Here is a 15,307-nt window from a genome sequence, read left to right on the forward strand (position 1 = left end):
AGTTGTAGCCGGAGTTTTCCTGCTCATCTGCTTCTACCATTCAATAGAAAATAATCTATCAATCCAAACCTTTACATTATGTCTGGTGGCTGTTACTACCCTATTCACAGCAACCTATGCTCTAACACAAAATGAGATCAGAAAAATCGTAGCATTCTCTAACTCAAGTCAGCTGGGCCTTATAATAGTCATGATTGGCATTAATCAGCCACACCTAGCATTCCTTCACATCTGCACCCACGACTTTTTAAAAGCTATATTATGTATAGGTTCAGGGTCCATCCATAACATCAACGATGGATGGATGAACAAGACACCTGAAAAATAGGAGGGCTATTCAAGACTCTACCCCTCCCCTCCTCCTCTTTGTTATCGGCAGCCTCGCACTTACAGGTGTGCCTTTCCCTCATAGGCTTGTACTCCAAAGACCTCATCATCGATACTGCAAGCCCGTCATACACCAACGCCTGAGCCCTTTCTATTACTCTTAGTGCCACCTCCTTAACAGCTGTCTGTGGTACCCATATATTTCCTCCGCTCTAATAGGACAACCTCGATTCACAACTCTGGTTACTATTAACAAAAATAACCCCTTCCTAATTAACTCAATTAAGCGTCTAACAATCGGCAGCATATTTGCCAGATTCCTTATCACCAGCAGTATCATTCCTGCTTCATTCCCCCAAGCAACCATACCACTCTGCCTGAAGCTCACAGCCCTAGGTGTAAACACCTTAGGCTTCTTGCTAGCAGTGGAGCTTAATCTCATAACTAATCACCTTAAACTAAAATACCCATTACAGATATTTAACTTCTCCAACATACTAGGATTTTATTCAGCCACAATTCACCATACAACCCCCAACTCAAGCCTATTCACAAGCCAAAATCTGGCTTCACTTCCAGACCTAATTTAACTAGAAAAGTCTATACCAAAGACCTTTACACAAACCCAAATTTCAGCCTCCATTACCGTATGTACTCAGAAAGGCCTAATTAAACTCTACTTTCTCTCTTTTTATCCCATCCCTTCTAATCCTACTCCTAATTATCTAATCTATTATCTTGAGTAATTTCAATTGCAACATAAATACTAACAAATAATAATCAACCATCAACTACCACTAATCAGCACCTCGAAGAGGTTCCAGGGACAAAGGCCACACAGCTAATGAGTAAGGTGGCCACGTGTCCTGTTCACCTGGATGGCACCTGCGCATGCCCTGTGTTTAGGTGTGATTATTAATAGCTGCCAGGATCACAGGACTGTCCTAGTTTGGGCAATAAAGTGTATGTTCCCCTCCCAGTAAGACGGAGATGCAGGCATCACAGCAGGCTCTGCCTGACTCCACCTCAGATGCCCTTCTCTGTCCTGCCCTCCTGGGTCTCAGGGGTTCTGCCTTATTTCTGTGCCAAGCACTGATCCCGGGGCCCCAACTCATCTGTCCAGCCTCAGGGCCCTGCATTGCCCCCTGCTTCTCCAAGTTGCCTGCTCAGTATTTCCAGACATGCTAATCCTGGGGGAGTGTGAGGTCTCTGGATCCTGTCTTCCCACAACGGTCCCCTTCCCTGTCATGCCTTGGGAGCCGGGTGGGACTGTGCGGCCATCAGACACTACTTCCAGAGTGCTGTCCCTCACCTGGGGCCTGAGCACCTGCCACCTAGGTTTCTGGGAGGGGCAGAGGAAAGACATGGGGACCCACTGACCTGTGGGCTGTCCCTGGCCTCACGGAATGAGGACAGGTGCAGGGAGTGACCTTGAGGCTGAGTGGAGTCATCTGAGTCTCCCTGGAAGTCGAAGTCGTGGACGGAGAGGAGGCGCTTTTTCTTAGCAGGCAGAAGACAGGGCGAGACTCAAGTCAGGGCTAGCTTGAGGGAGAGGACCAAACACCCTGCACCTCCCCAACCCCACACTCAGCCCCCAGGGTGGCGGGGCAGGCTCCTCTCCCAGCACATCCACCTCCTCCACTAGGAACGAACCTGACTGAGCTGATTGGGGGACTGGTTGGTGCTCATGGTGCCCATCCCACCCAGGACACGGGATCTGCATCTCCAGAAACTTGGCTGAGCAGAAGGTACACTGAGCTGAAGCCCTGCCCTTGCCTCAGGGGCCCCACCTAGGGGGCAGACAAGCTGTTCCAGGGCTGGGAGAGGGGAGGGTCCCTGGGGCCTCGGATAAGGGGGGTGCGATGGCTGAGTGAGGCAGAGGTGGGCAAGCTCCTGATAGTTCCTTGTTCTTTAGATGTAAGAGCCTGAATTTAGTTCGAAACCCCTATTTCCTTATAATTCTTTTGATCCTTTAAACTGCTCTATCATGTAGGGAATATTCCAGGCACTGGAGAGCATTCTGAGAACTTCATACATAGCATGAATCAAATGTTCTCAGACGAAAGGTGATGATGTTCCCCTCACAGCAGCCGCAAAGACCTGGCTCATGTTGAATGTCACTGGCCCATTTCTCTCCAAGCATCTAAGTCTGAACCCCTGCTCACCTACTCAGCCCCTTCTTTCAGCTGCTTCCCCTTCTTGCATCCCACCCCAAAACCCAGGGGTTACCTTGTTTGTCTCGCCCACCCAAAATAAGTTGAACAATACGTGAAAACAGAAACACAAGGCTCATGGTTGGCAAAACAAAACAAACAAACAAAACCCAGGAGGAGAAAAGGTCTCAGAGGAGAGCCTGAGGGTCTACTTTTCTGAAAGTTGCAAAGGCAGCTGCTCTCAGGACCCTTGAGAGCCCTCCAGGACCCCTGCCTGTCCAACAGCAGCCCCCTGCACTCACTGCACCTGTGTGCCCCCAGACTCTGGCCACACACGCAGCAGGCTTTGCCCATCCCACAGATTGCTTTTGAGGTTTCTGATGGTGGAAGCACTGCTCCTGCCTGGTGCCCAATGATCTCAGAGACTACTGAGGCCTGGGAAAGGGCAGCAGATTCTTGGTGCTCATGCAGCAGGAACTAGTGGAGTTGTGGAGAGGCCATCAAGGTTTTTAGGAAATCAGAACCTGACGTTCCAGCTGCGGGGTGGAATCGAGGTGGCTGAGGAGGGGGTGACTAGAGATGACTTACTTTGCTGCCAAAGGGCTGGGCCTGGGCCTCTGAGTCCCGTTCTCCATCCTCATCTGTCTGGTCACTGTCTCCACTTCTCTCTTCAGAGATTGGTTCAGGCCCAGCTGCAACAGATACCTGCATGACTCCACCCAAGGACAAACAGTCTGGGAGCAAGCCATTTGTCAGCGCATCCACCCATCCATCCACTAATCCATCCATCTACCTCTTCCATCCATTCACTCACCTATCCACACAGCAATGTATCCCTCCATCTACCCATCCACCCATACCCCTGTCTATTTATCAATCTATTCATCTATTCACCTACCTGCCCACCCATTTATCCACTCATCCACCCACTCAATAGGCAGCCCATCCATCCATGCATCCATCCATGCATCAATCCACCCACCCACACACCCACCTATCTATCCTCCACCCATCTATTTATCCACCCATCCACCCACTCAATCAGTGGCCCATCCATCCATGTATTCACCTATCCACCTATCCATCCATCCATCCATCCCTCCATCCCTCCTTCATCCACCCACTCATCATCAATCCATCCATACATCCATCTACCCAATCAATCAGTGGCTCATTCACTCACCCACCCATCCACCCCTCCCTCCTTCATCCACGCACCCACCCGTCAACTGATTTATCCATCCATCCACTCAATCAATCAGTGGCCCATCTAACCATCTACCTACTCATCCACCTACCCACCTACCCACTTATCCACCTACTCATCTGCCCATCCACCTACCTATCCATTTATTCATCCATCCATCCACCTACCACCCATCCCTCTCTTCTTCATTCATCTACCCATCCATTCAGCTGCCCACTCATCCACTCACAAATGCGCCCATCGACCCAGACATGTATGTATCCATCCATTCATCATCTATCCATCCATCCACCCATCCACTTACTTATCCATCCATCCATCCACACATTCACCCATCTACCCACTCATTCACCTATCCATCCACCCCTCCACCTGCCTATCCATCCATTCATCTATCCATCCACCCACCACTCATCCCTCCCTCCTTCATCCATCTACCTATCCACCCAGCTGCCTACCCTTCCACCCACCAATGCATTAATCCACTCAGATATCTATTTAACCATCCACTCAGACATCTATCCATCTATCCACCCATCCACTTATCCATCCATCCATCCATCTACCTATCCACTCACCCACCCATCCACCCATTGACCCACCTACCACCTTATCTGCCCATCCATCTACCTATCCACCCACTTATCTATCCACCCATCCACTTACTTATCCATCCATCCATCCATCCATCCATGCATGCATCCACTCATCTATCCACTCATTCACCTACCCATCCACCCCTCCTCCTACCTATCCATCCATTCATCTCTCCATCCACCCACCACTCATCCCTTTCTCCTTCATCCATCTACCCATCTACCCAGCTGCCTACCCATCCACCCACCAATGCATTCATCCACTCAGACATCTATTTATCCATCCACTCAGACATCTATCCATCTATCCACCCATCCACTTACCCATCCATCCATTCATCCATCCACTCACCTACCACCTTAGCTGTCCATCCATCCACCTATCTATCCACCTATCCATCCATCCATCCATCCATCCATACATCCATCCAACCATCCATCCTACCATCCATCCATGTATCTCTCCCTCTCCCACAATCCATCTACTCACTGAGAAACATTCAGGGAAGGCTCTCTGCTGGCCTTTCATATACCTATCCAAACATCACATACAGCCGGTCTGAATAAAAACCAGTACTCTGCATCAATGTTACCAATCAGTTGCCAATGTTACCAATCAGTGTTACCAACAGGTCTGACTATGTCTGCAGGATTGTGCTTATCGGGCAGTAGGAAGACCCTGGAGCTGTGGAGTGTGAATGAGGCCTAGAGCTAAGTCATGTTCTCCCAAACACATGGCTTCACCTGCAGGTTCATAGCATTTGCTGGTCAGCAGGCCTGACCTCATCACTGCAGGAAAGGAGGTGAGGCTCAGCCCTCATGCCCCCTCTCCTTTTTCTGCCCCCCAGGGCTCCTTCCTCACACTGAGCTCCTGGGCCTGGCCTCCCTAGCACAGCCCCACCGTCTCTCCCTCCTTTCTCCTACTCACCTTGGCTTGGCCTGTGCTGTGACTGTGGCAAGTGATTTAGGAAAGGGACCCCAGGGTTTAGAGCTAGCAGGCCCCGTGGACCATCCACATTTCTACTCCGGGGGCTGCTGAGGGCACAGCTGGCACTGTGGAGGTCAGATCCTCTGGGCCCAGCCAGACCTTGCTGCCCCTGGACACCCTTGCCCTGGGGCCTGCCCCTTGCTCTCTGTGCCTCAGGGGTCACAGGTGTGAACAAGCAGGCATTGGTGCATTGGAGTGTGCAGTGTCAACTGCAAAGGGGAGTAGGACTGCAGGTGCAGGGCCCGGGGTGGCCTCAGAGCCACCTTCACTCTCTGCTCTGTGACATGGGAGCTGGCCCTGCACACCGCACCTCTGCCTTGCCTGCTGCTCTGTGAGGGCTCAGCCCGCAGTGAGTGGGAGTGGGAAAAGGAAGGAGAAGGAATGGTCCCCTTCCTGTGGCTTCCAGCACCACGCCCTTGACCCTGACAGCTGGTCCAGCTTCATCACAGTCCCTGAGACATGGGCACCAGCGGGCGGCACCCCTGACTTGGAGGGCTGGGTCCCACCCCTGGGTGGCCTCCTTGGAGCTGCTGTTTCTATTAATCCCAGCCTCTGTCCTTTGCTTGCACCCCTGGTGGTTGTGGGGGATGCAGGCACTCCTGCAGTTATGACCTCTGATACCTCAGTATCTCCTTTTCCCATTCTCGGTTGACAGCATTTGAACCAGTTCCTTCTGTGAAATGACCCTGTGGTTTCTGTTCTAGACATTTCCCTGACTGGCCCACCTGTGATGCCCGCAGCTCCTATCCTCATCTCTCGGGCCTGGGGCCCCTTTGCAGGAAGCTCCTCCCTTGTGGTTTTCAGTCCCAGAGGCACAAGTGTCCCTATTCACTGGACTGGCTGTGCTGACTGTCCCCAAGTGGGGACAGCAGGGCCTGGCTCTTCCACAGCCCTACCCTCAGGACAGCCCAGGACCCGGCACCTGGCGAGCATTCGGTGGATGTATGGAATCAATCACCGACACATCTTCCGGAGCCTCCTGCGAGATGGAGACCTCACTGTGCACCTCCCTTCATCCACCCCCGAGTGCCGTACGCCCTCCTTCGTGATGTCCGCACCAGCTTACAGTTCTATCATCGACTGGGCTTTGGGCGGCTCTGGGTTCTCAGGGTCTATCCTGAGCCAGCAGTGATCGTTTACACAGGTTGGAAAATTAAGTCTCATTGTCCAGTTTTCCATTTATAATACAGAGATAGAAACAGTCAACCAATTGGCAACACTGGAAATCTGAGCGAAGGACTTTATAACAAACAGCTGAGATCAGGTGATGAGCACACGCCGTCCCTGCCTGTCCTGCCTGAAGCTGCCACTGCCATTCACCGCTTTGCTGCCTATTTAGGAATGTCTGGGAAGATGCTGGGGTGAGTCCAGGGGACCGGCCGCCTGCCTGGGTTCAGAGGGCCTCAGTTTCCCCAGCGGAAGGAAAGATGGGGGAGGCAGCCTGGTACATTTTTTACTTAAATCTTTCTCTTAAAGATAAAAGCTGTCAAGGGTTTTAAAGGGCCTGCAGGTGCCCATGTCTGAGCTCTGACAGGTCTATTTTTATACACTCAGTGGGTGCCTGCCTGGCTGGCAGTGCTGTAGGGGCTCAGAAAACAATACCCCCAAATGAGGGCCTCAGCAGCAGCCTTAGAAGCAAAGTTTCTCTCTGACCTTCTCCTGCCCTCTTGTCTCTCAGGCCCATTCTTCCCCAAGGCCAGCCACAGAAACTAGAATCCTTCTTCCCCAAAGCAGGACATAGAAACCAGTATCCCTTTCTCCCAAAGCCAGCCATAAAACATACAAATATCACTCTTTCTCTCTACTTTTCTGTGTAAAAACTAGCCATAAAGAAATTATCTGGCTGGGCACGCGTGGCTTATGCTTGCAATCCCAGCACTTTGGGAGGTCGAAGCAGGAGGACTGCTTGAGCCCAGGAGTTCAAAACCAGCCTGGGCAACATAGTGAAACCCCATCTCTAAAAAAACATTAAAAATAAAAAAAGAAGTTATCTGACCTTCCTTGCTTGACTTTAGGTCATAAGACCCCCATTCCAGAGAGTGTCCCACCCCATTCTCGGAGGAAGAAAGGCCAAGAAGAATCCAGGCAGACAGGTCTGGCCTTGTTATATAATCCTCTTTCTACACGCTGTCCACCCTTTCTTGAACCTAAGCATAAAAATGGACAATTTCTCTGCATCTGTGGGTCTGCATTCTGAAGGCTCCCATGTATACACGCTAAACACATATATCTTTTGTCCAATGAATCTGCCTTTTACGCGATGATTTTTCAGTGAACTTTCAGAAGGTCAAGGCTTTTGGCTCCAAATGTGCCCAGATGACAGAGCCAGAGAGCAGACCTGGTTTTATTTTTGTTTTCTCTGGACAGTGAGTGCCTTGAGGAGACGCATCCCAAACCAACAGGCAGAGACCCCGATACGTGAACTCCCCCTGCACCCAGGGATGCGGAAATGGGCTTTCTGGGGCCTGGGGACCCACCTGGCAGGGTGATGTCCCCGGCCCCCACGATGAACATGAAGAGGAAGTACCCCGGGATCTCAGGGATCCTTTTAGTGTTGGTCCCTTTTGTCACTCTGCACTTGGGCCAAGGGTTTGGGTAACATTATCCTACTTATCTGATCAAGTCATGCTAAAAAAAAAAAAAAAAAAAATTCCAAAAGATTTTCTGTGTTCCTGACACGGAACGGAGATTTTCTGACCACTCTTAATAGGAGAAAACAAAAATAAGACCACACGAGCATAAAGAACCTAGTGTTGACATCAGGCGAGGTCTGCACTGTCAGGCAAAGCTAACACCGAGGGAAAGGGGGAAAGGCACTGGGAGGGAAGGCACGGGGGTGGGGGGACCATGTGCCCAGCGACCAGTTCAGGGGTTTTCCCTTCCTTTCCTGGCCATCTGCCATCAAGGCTGCTTCCTGCAGAGCCTGCCAGGTTCTCTATGGAAGGCCTTGGTGATACAGCAGCACTCTGAAGGTTCACTCAATGAAGACCCTCAGCGGCCCACTTACTAGCTAGACCAGGTCTGCATTAGGCCCTGGCTGGGTTAGGTTTCAAAACATTAACCTTAAGCTTTTTTACTCTCCTTTTTTTTTTTTTTTAAAGGCACAGCTTTCCCAGTTTTCGTGTTCCTTGCTTGCACCCTGTTTTAATGTTGTAGTTACAGGTGTCCAGCAGGGAGGAATGCAGCCCCTGTGGGTGCCGGGGGGAGCTGCTGGGAATCCAACTTCAAGGAGCAGCTGTTTTCTGTTTTCTGTTGCCCCACAGCGCCACCTCTTGGCCCTTGGTGGTGATGATTTTGAAGTCGGCAGGTTCTCGCGGGCCGTGTGAACTCCAGCAGCTCTGGGCTGAGCTGTGGAAACACTGCATCCTTTGAAATAATACAGCTTCCCGAGCCCACCCCAGTCCCTAAAGACTGCCTCTGGGGTTGAGATTCTCAGATGCTTGACAGCGTGGCTTTTTCCGGTGTTACGTGTCGTTTCCATCCCTAAGCCTGGTAGGGGTGGACCGGAGGCTGGACCAAGCTCCATCGGCTGCAGGAGGACCCTTCTGTGGGCTCCAGGCTGGCCGTGTGCATGTGGGGAGGTGGGATTTGCTGCTAGGCTTCATGATCACTGTGAAGAAGCAGCCCCCAAGAATAGGGTGATAGGCTCTCCCCATGTCACCGGCCATTCCTAGTCACATTTGTTGTTGCAGCATGTTATCAGTAGAGCCTCCTTTTACGCTTAAAAATGCCCTGGTTTGGATGATTGATCATACCTGACTCCACCCCACCCCCACCACCCAAGAAGTGCAGCCACCCTGTGGTGTGCGGTGTGCTGCTCCAGCGGTGCCTCTCCGCGGCCTCTGTCCTAAATTAAACTATGTGCTAAGATGCCTTGAAATGCCTGCAGCAGGGCCAGCGAGGGCTTGAATGCTCAAAGGTGTCTATGCCAACTTCTGCTTCTCCAATCAAACTTGAGGCTTTAAGGGACAGGCACGAATAAGGTGTCTCTCCAGAAGGAAGGCCTGGGGGAAATGCCTGGGCTGGGGCATGGTGAGGACGCCCCAATCCGGAAGCACGGCCTCTGCCCTGGATGTGCCCAGCTGCCGGAGCCAGGCAGCTGTCTCGTGGCCCTGGAGAAACTCACCTTGGTCTTGCAGATGGAGTCATCCAGGACACTGAGACCCCAGACACCTGGCTTGGTGGGGGCTGTCCCACCCAAATGCTTGGCCAGGCTTAGTGGCAGAAGCCTTGGACTCCAGGTAACAGGGACAAGGTGAGCTTTCTCAAAAACACTGTTGGGTTAGCTCCCTTCAAACTCAAACACAAAAGACCCCCCCAGCATCCTCCCGCCCTCCCCGTGAAAAGATCTCTTCCAAATGCCTTATGGGGGATCTTACAGGCAAACACATTGTTTAGTTTAAGACTACTGCCCGGATTTCAAATTCATCAGGAAATAAATACTTGGATTCAAAAGATGAAAACAACTGAATTACAACAGATTTCTCCAAATCTTGATAATCACCAGATTCATGTGAAATATTTGTTGAAAAGAGAGAGCCTAGGCCCCAAACCAGATGTCCCAGGGAAGAAGGGCTTGGAAAACACGTAGTATTAACAAGCACCCTGGTGATTTAGTCAGCAGCTGGGTTTCAGAAACTTGGCTTTGAGTTCTCAGCTTGCTTTGAAGATTTGAAAACAATATAATTTCAAATACTGGCAACTTCAACAGCACCCAGGACTTCTGAGGTGCTCAGTCCAGGCCAGTGGGATGCAGATTTGCACCTCACATAAAAAGGAGCCAATTTCACAGGGCACAGTGGCTCATGCCTATAACCCCAGCACTTCGGGAGGCTGAGGTGGGTGGATTGCTTGAGCCCAGGAGTTCGAGGCCAGCCTGGGCAACACAGTGAGATGCCTGTCTCTACAAAAACTAAAAAAAAAAAAAAGCAGCCAGAAGCAGGAATTGACAGAGAGGCATGTGCACGCACACACATGTGCACACACACATGCACACACACATGCACACACATACACACATGCACACTCCGAAGGAAGCTGCTTTAATATTCCTAAAATGCCTGGGAACACAAAGCCCTTCTTACTCTCCACTCCTTACCTCCACCCTGCAGCCGCCCGTGGAGGGACCGGATGACCTTGGCACTTCCGAACCTCTTGAAGCGGGCTTTCACGTGCTCATAGTACCACTCCAGTGAGCCGATCTTCACGACTCTGCAGAGACAAGCACAGGCCCATGGCACTGCGTGAGTGCTGTACACAGGCCTGCATAAATCACACACACACACACACACACGAGTGTGTGCGTGTGTGCGTCCACCCTTCTTCAGCTAGCCCCACGGAAGGGACGTGCCAGATCCAGAAACTATCAAGGTCATTTTACCTCAAGGCCTGGGCTCACCTGGCCAGATGGCAGGGATCACAGAGCCAGCCCTGCTCCTCCGGGTGGACGTGGCCACAGCTTTTGCAGGTGAAGAGGCCACATTCCAGGCACTGCCTTTTGCTATTCACAAGCATCCGGTAGGGCTGCAGGCAGTGGGCACAGTGGGTCTCGTTCAGATGGGCAGTGTCTGAAAGCAGCTCCCTCTTGGAACTTTCCTTCTTAATCTTGCCCTTCAACCCCCTTGGAAAAATATCAGAAACAAGAAATATATTGGGCATCTTGTTTTTGCAACAGGCTTTAAGTGTGTACATGTACATACACACACACACAGACACAGACACATACACACACACAGTAACTGTCTCTTGTGCAGGAAACAGTGACCCAAAGTTGGGCAAAGGCACACAGGCATCTTTGAGTTGAGGGCTGAGCTCAAACAGGCAATTTTGGTGGCTGGAATGGAATGGAAACATGTTAATTTCATAGAAATGACATTGCATTTAAGCATTTCTGTGGCTGTTTACAATTGCACCAATTTTGGTTGGCAGGTCACTGCACCCTCCCCAGGGCGGTCACAGAGTCCTGAGGGCAAAGCCAGATGGTGTTTCCTGATCAAGCATTTTTTGGTCTCCTCCAGCAGTGGGGCAAGAGTTGAGCTAATGCCCCAGGTTTGCTCCTCTAGAGCACAGCTGAGATGGCTCAGTGAGTTTCCAGAGCAGGAATCATCCAGGACCCGGAAGTCTACAGTTCTCCTAGACCATCCGAGTTTAAATAACACAGCTTCCTGGTGAAACTGCCAAGTTGAACTGATTGGAAAATGCACCCTTAGATGATAATGAACACATTTCTTTTGTTCTAGATTTCAGAGAATGTCTGCCAAACGTAATATTTTCAGTTTCAGATGAGATAAAATTAATCCATTCCTAGTGACAAAAACAAGAAGGACACTGGGTGCCATTGTCTTCTGAGAACTCTGAAGTGCACTGATTTGGAGAGGGACACCCAGAGTGCAGCCAAGGTGGAAACAGTGGAGGAGTCCCACAAGGCAGTGGGAGGCCACCTCCGGTTTCAAGTGCAAGTGGCTGAACTTCACTGATTATCCTCTCTCCACTATTTACAAAAATGCTCACCGAGATGGACACAGAATCAGGCTCTTGTCATAGCTTCAAAAACCAAGAGAAAAAGGGTCAAGCAGTTGTAGGAATCTAGGGGGATACCGCCATCCACAGACTACAGTTCAGATAAAGCCACACTGACAAGGTAAAGTCTTTGCCCCAAACAGAGGAGCACAAGACCCCTGGAGCCAGATGGGAAGGGCCTCACTCCCTCCATTTCCACCCTTGCCAGCTCTGCATCAGCCAGAGAACCTGGAGGCCACCCCTTCACCGGACAGGCCTTGTTCGCCTCTGTCCCAGGGAGTACCTCTTCTTCTGTATCCAGGCAGAACGATACCCCGAGGCCCAGCACAGCGGGAAGAAAGACAAGGACATGTGCACTGCCCTGCATCCCAGGCTGGAGGAGTGCTCTTAAATAAGAGCCCAGTAGTGTCCTGGGGCAGCAGCAGCTGGAGTTGATATATTTCAGGGGCTGACATTGGGGGAAAGGAGAACTGTACTGTGCTTTAGATTCTTTAAAACATAACTTCCCTTCTTCATAGCCAGAGACCAGGAAGGGAGGGCAGAGAAGACTCCATTTGGGAAGACCAAATGACACCTGCCAGCCACTCCAGGACATATCAACCAGACCCGGAGCTTCAGCTCCTGAGGGGTGAATGGGGCCAGAGCACTCCACGCACTCTGCTTATTGGGTTGACCAGAAGCCATTCCTCAACAGGCAAAAGCCAGGCACGTGGCTCCAAGTTAAAGTTAGCTTCAGGAATAAAAGACCCTCCTGAATATGACTTACCATCAGAAACAGACTCGAAACAAGTCAGCTTGGTGTGCTGAATGGGGCATAAGCAAATACGTGTAGTCTCAATGAGAGAGACAGAAGAGACACGGGAGGAAACCAGGCTGAGATGGGAGCACCACTGGCTATGCTGGTGGAGTGGAGAAGAACTGGTTAAGACAGAGATGGTGAGGAATCACAACTCACAATGGAGGGGGAAATGGGCACGACTTCTACCGTGGAATATTAGATCCAATGATTTCAAAGAGTGATCTTCAAAGTGTGGTCCAGGGACCTCTCCTCTGGAGGTTCCTAAGATCCTTTAGGGGGTGGGTCACAAGGCCAAAGCTATTTATGTAATAATGCTAAGATGTCATTTGCCTTTTTTTGCTCTTTGACGCCTGCACCAAAGGTGTAAAAACAATGGTGGGTAAACCACTGGGGCTTTGGCAGGAGTCAGGGCAGTGGGCCCAACTGCACTGGCAGTCACTGTATGCTTCATCGAAAAAGAAATGGGCCGGATGCAGTGGCTCTGGCTCACGCCTCTAATCCTAGCACGTGGGGAGGCTGAGGCAGGTGGATCACCTGAGGTAAGGAGTTCAAGACTAGCCTGGCCAACATGGTGAAACCCCATCTCTACTAAAAATACAAAAATTAGCCAGGCACAGTGGTGCACCTGTAATCCCTGCTACTCAGGAGGCTGAGGCAGGAGAGTCGCTTGAACCAGGGAAGCAGAGGTTGCAGTGAGCCGAGATTATGTCACTGCACTCCAGCGTGGGTGACAGAGCAAGATTCTGTCTCAAAAAAAAGAAAAAGAAATGAGAAGAAAAAACAGTTTCATTTAAGAATCACCTTGATGAAACACTAAAAGTTATGAGTCTTTTCGAACCGTGGCCCCCAGTCCATGTCTTTTGAGTATTCTGCATGATGAGCTTGGAGGAGGACAGGAAGCTCTTCTGCCGCATGTTGAAGGTGACAGATATTTCTATTAAAAGGATTGGGCAATTGTTCAGATTGCAACCTGAGCTAGAAACTTTTCTCATGAAATACCATTTTCATTTGGGAGAACAACGGACAGATGAACTGTTTCGATTTGGGTACTTGGCAGATATCTTCTCAAAAATGAACAAAATGCGACTCTCACTTCAAGGAAAAGAAGTGACAGTATTTATTGCCAGTAATAAAACAGAAGCTTTCAAGCACAAAGTAGAATTTTGGAAAACATATACCGCCTGCTGTGAGCTTGACAGTTTGCAACACTGGGAGACTTTTGATGAGCGTTTCCAACATGGGGAGACTTTTGATGAGATCGCTGGTGAGAGTAGCAGAAGTGGTTCTCCTTTGGTGTGCATATGACATGTGTCAACATTTGAGAAGTCTGCATCACTCAGTGAGCCAGTGTCTTCCAAATGATTAATGCACGGTGTTACAAAAATCACACAGGGGTAGAAAATCCACTTCAAGTGCAAGAGAGACCAATGGATTTTAACAAACAGAAAAGGAAAGGTTCATTAATATGGTGTCAGATTCCACATCACAATTAACCTTTAAGAAACTACCAACTGCCCGGGCGCAGTGGCTCACGCCTGTAATTCCAGCAGTTTGGGAGGCAGAGGCAGGTGGATCACCTGAGGTCAGGAGTTTGAGACTAGCTTGGCCAACATGGTGAAACCATGTCTCTACTAAAAATGCAAAAACTAGCCAGGCATGGTGGCACGCACCTGTAGTCACAGCTACTCAGGAGGCTGAGGCAGGGGAATCGTGTGAACCCGGGAGGTGGAGGCTGCAGTGAACCAAGATTGCACCACTACACTCCATCCTGGGTGGCAGAGTGAGACTTTGTCTCAAAAAAAAAAAAAAAAAAAAAAAAAGAAAAAAACGACCAACTCCAACTGCCAGGTTTTCATGTTGTAACAACACACAGTGTTCATTATTGTCTACAAAGGCTATTCAAGTACTCCTTGTTTCAATTATGTATCTGTATGAGCCTAGATTTTCTTCAAATACTACAGCCCAGAAAACATGTTACAACCCACTGAATGCAGAAGCAAGCGGAGAATTCACCCGTCTTCTATTGTTCCAGATAAGGGAGGAGACCACCCCTCATATTGTCTTATGCCCAATTTCTGCCTCCAAAGAAAAAAGAAGTAAAAATTAAAAGGCAGAAATGAAATCCACGGACAGACAGCCCAGTGCCACACCCTGGGCCTGGTTAAAGATCGACCCCTGACCTAACCGGTTCTGTTATCTATAGATTACAGACATTGCATGGAAAAGCACTATGAAAATCCCTGTCCTGTTCTGTTCCATTCTATTTACTGGCGCAGGTGCATGCAACCCCCAGTCATGCACCCCCTGCTTGCTCAATCGATCACGACCCTCTCACATGAACCCCCTTAGAGTTGTAAGCCCTTAAAAGGGACAGGAATTGCTCACTCGAGGAACTTGGTTTTTGGAGACATGAGTCTGCTGATGCTCCCAGCCGAATAAAGCCTTTTCCTTCTACTATTCGGTGTCCCAGGGGTTCTTGTCTGTGGCTTTTCCCGCTACACAGACATTAAAGGGATTTGCAAAAACAGAACAACACCAATCGCCTTACTCATGCTCTTATTTTGGGAAAATCTCATTTTTTATAAAAACTGTATTTATGTTAACATGTAGGGGGTTTACTGGTATTTTTAAATGAGTGAATAAATACATATTTTTAACTCCCAGTTTTAATTTCTGATGTGGTAAATATTAATAGATACGACCCATATGAATAAAACT

The 15,307-nt window shown here is 49.8% G+C and overlaps 1 protein-coding gene across 3 annotated transcripts in view; it reads right to left on the reverse strand.

Moving 5' to 3' along the window:
- Positions 1-15,307, reverse strand: part of MLPH (melanophilin) — a 62,467-nt gene that overhangs the window by 28,468 nt on the left and 18,692 nt on the right. For 2 of the 3 annotated variants that reach the window (XM_058445902.1, XM_032753521.2), the window contains exons 3-6: positions 10,670-10,891; positions 10,370-10,482; positions 3,069-3,172; positions 1,708-1,827 (exon numbers count right to left, since the gene is read on the reverse strand). In XM_058445902.1, coding sequence (XP_058301885.1) covers positions 1,708-1,827; positions 3,069-3,172; positions 10,370-10,482; positions 10,670-10,891 — 559 coding nt within the window. The remainder of the gene's footprint in view (positions 1-1,707; positions 1,828-3,068; positions 3,173-10,369; positions 10,483-10,669; positions 10,892-15,307) is intronic. The other variant, XM_058445912.1, reaches the window with a different exon arrangement.

The sequence above is a fragment of the Hylobates moloch genome, unplaced genomic scaffold (assembly GCF_009828535.3).
Source record: "Hylobates moloch isolate HMO894 unplaced genomic scaffold, HMol_V3 SCAFFOLD_1, whole genome shotgun sequence".
Lineage (NCBI taxonomy): Eukaryota > Metazoa > Chordata > Mammalia > Primates > Hylobatidae > Hylobates > Hylobates moloch.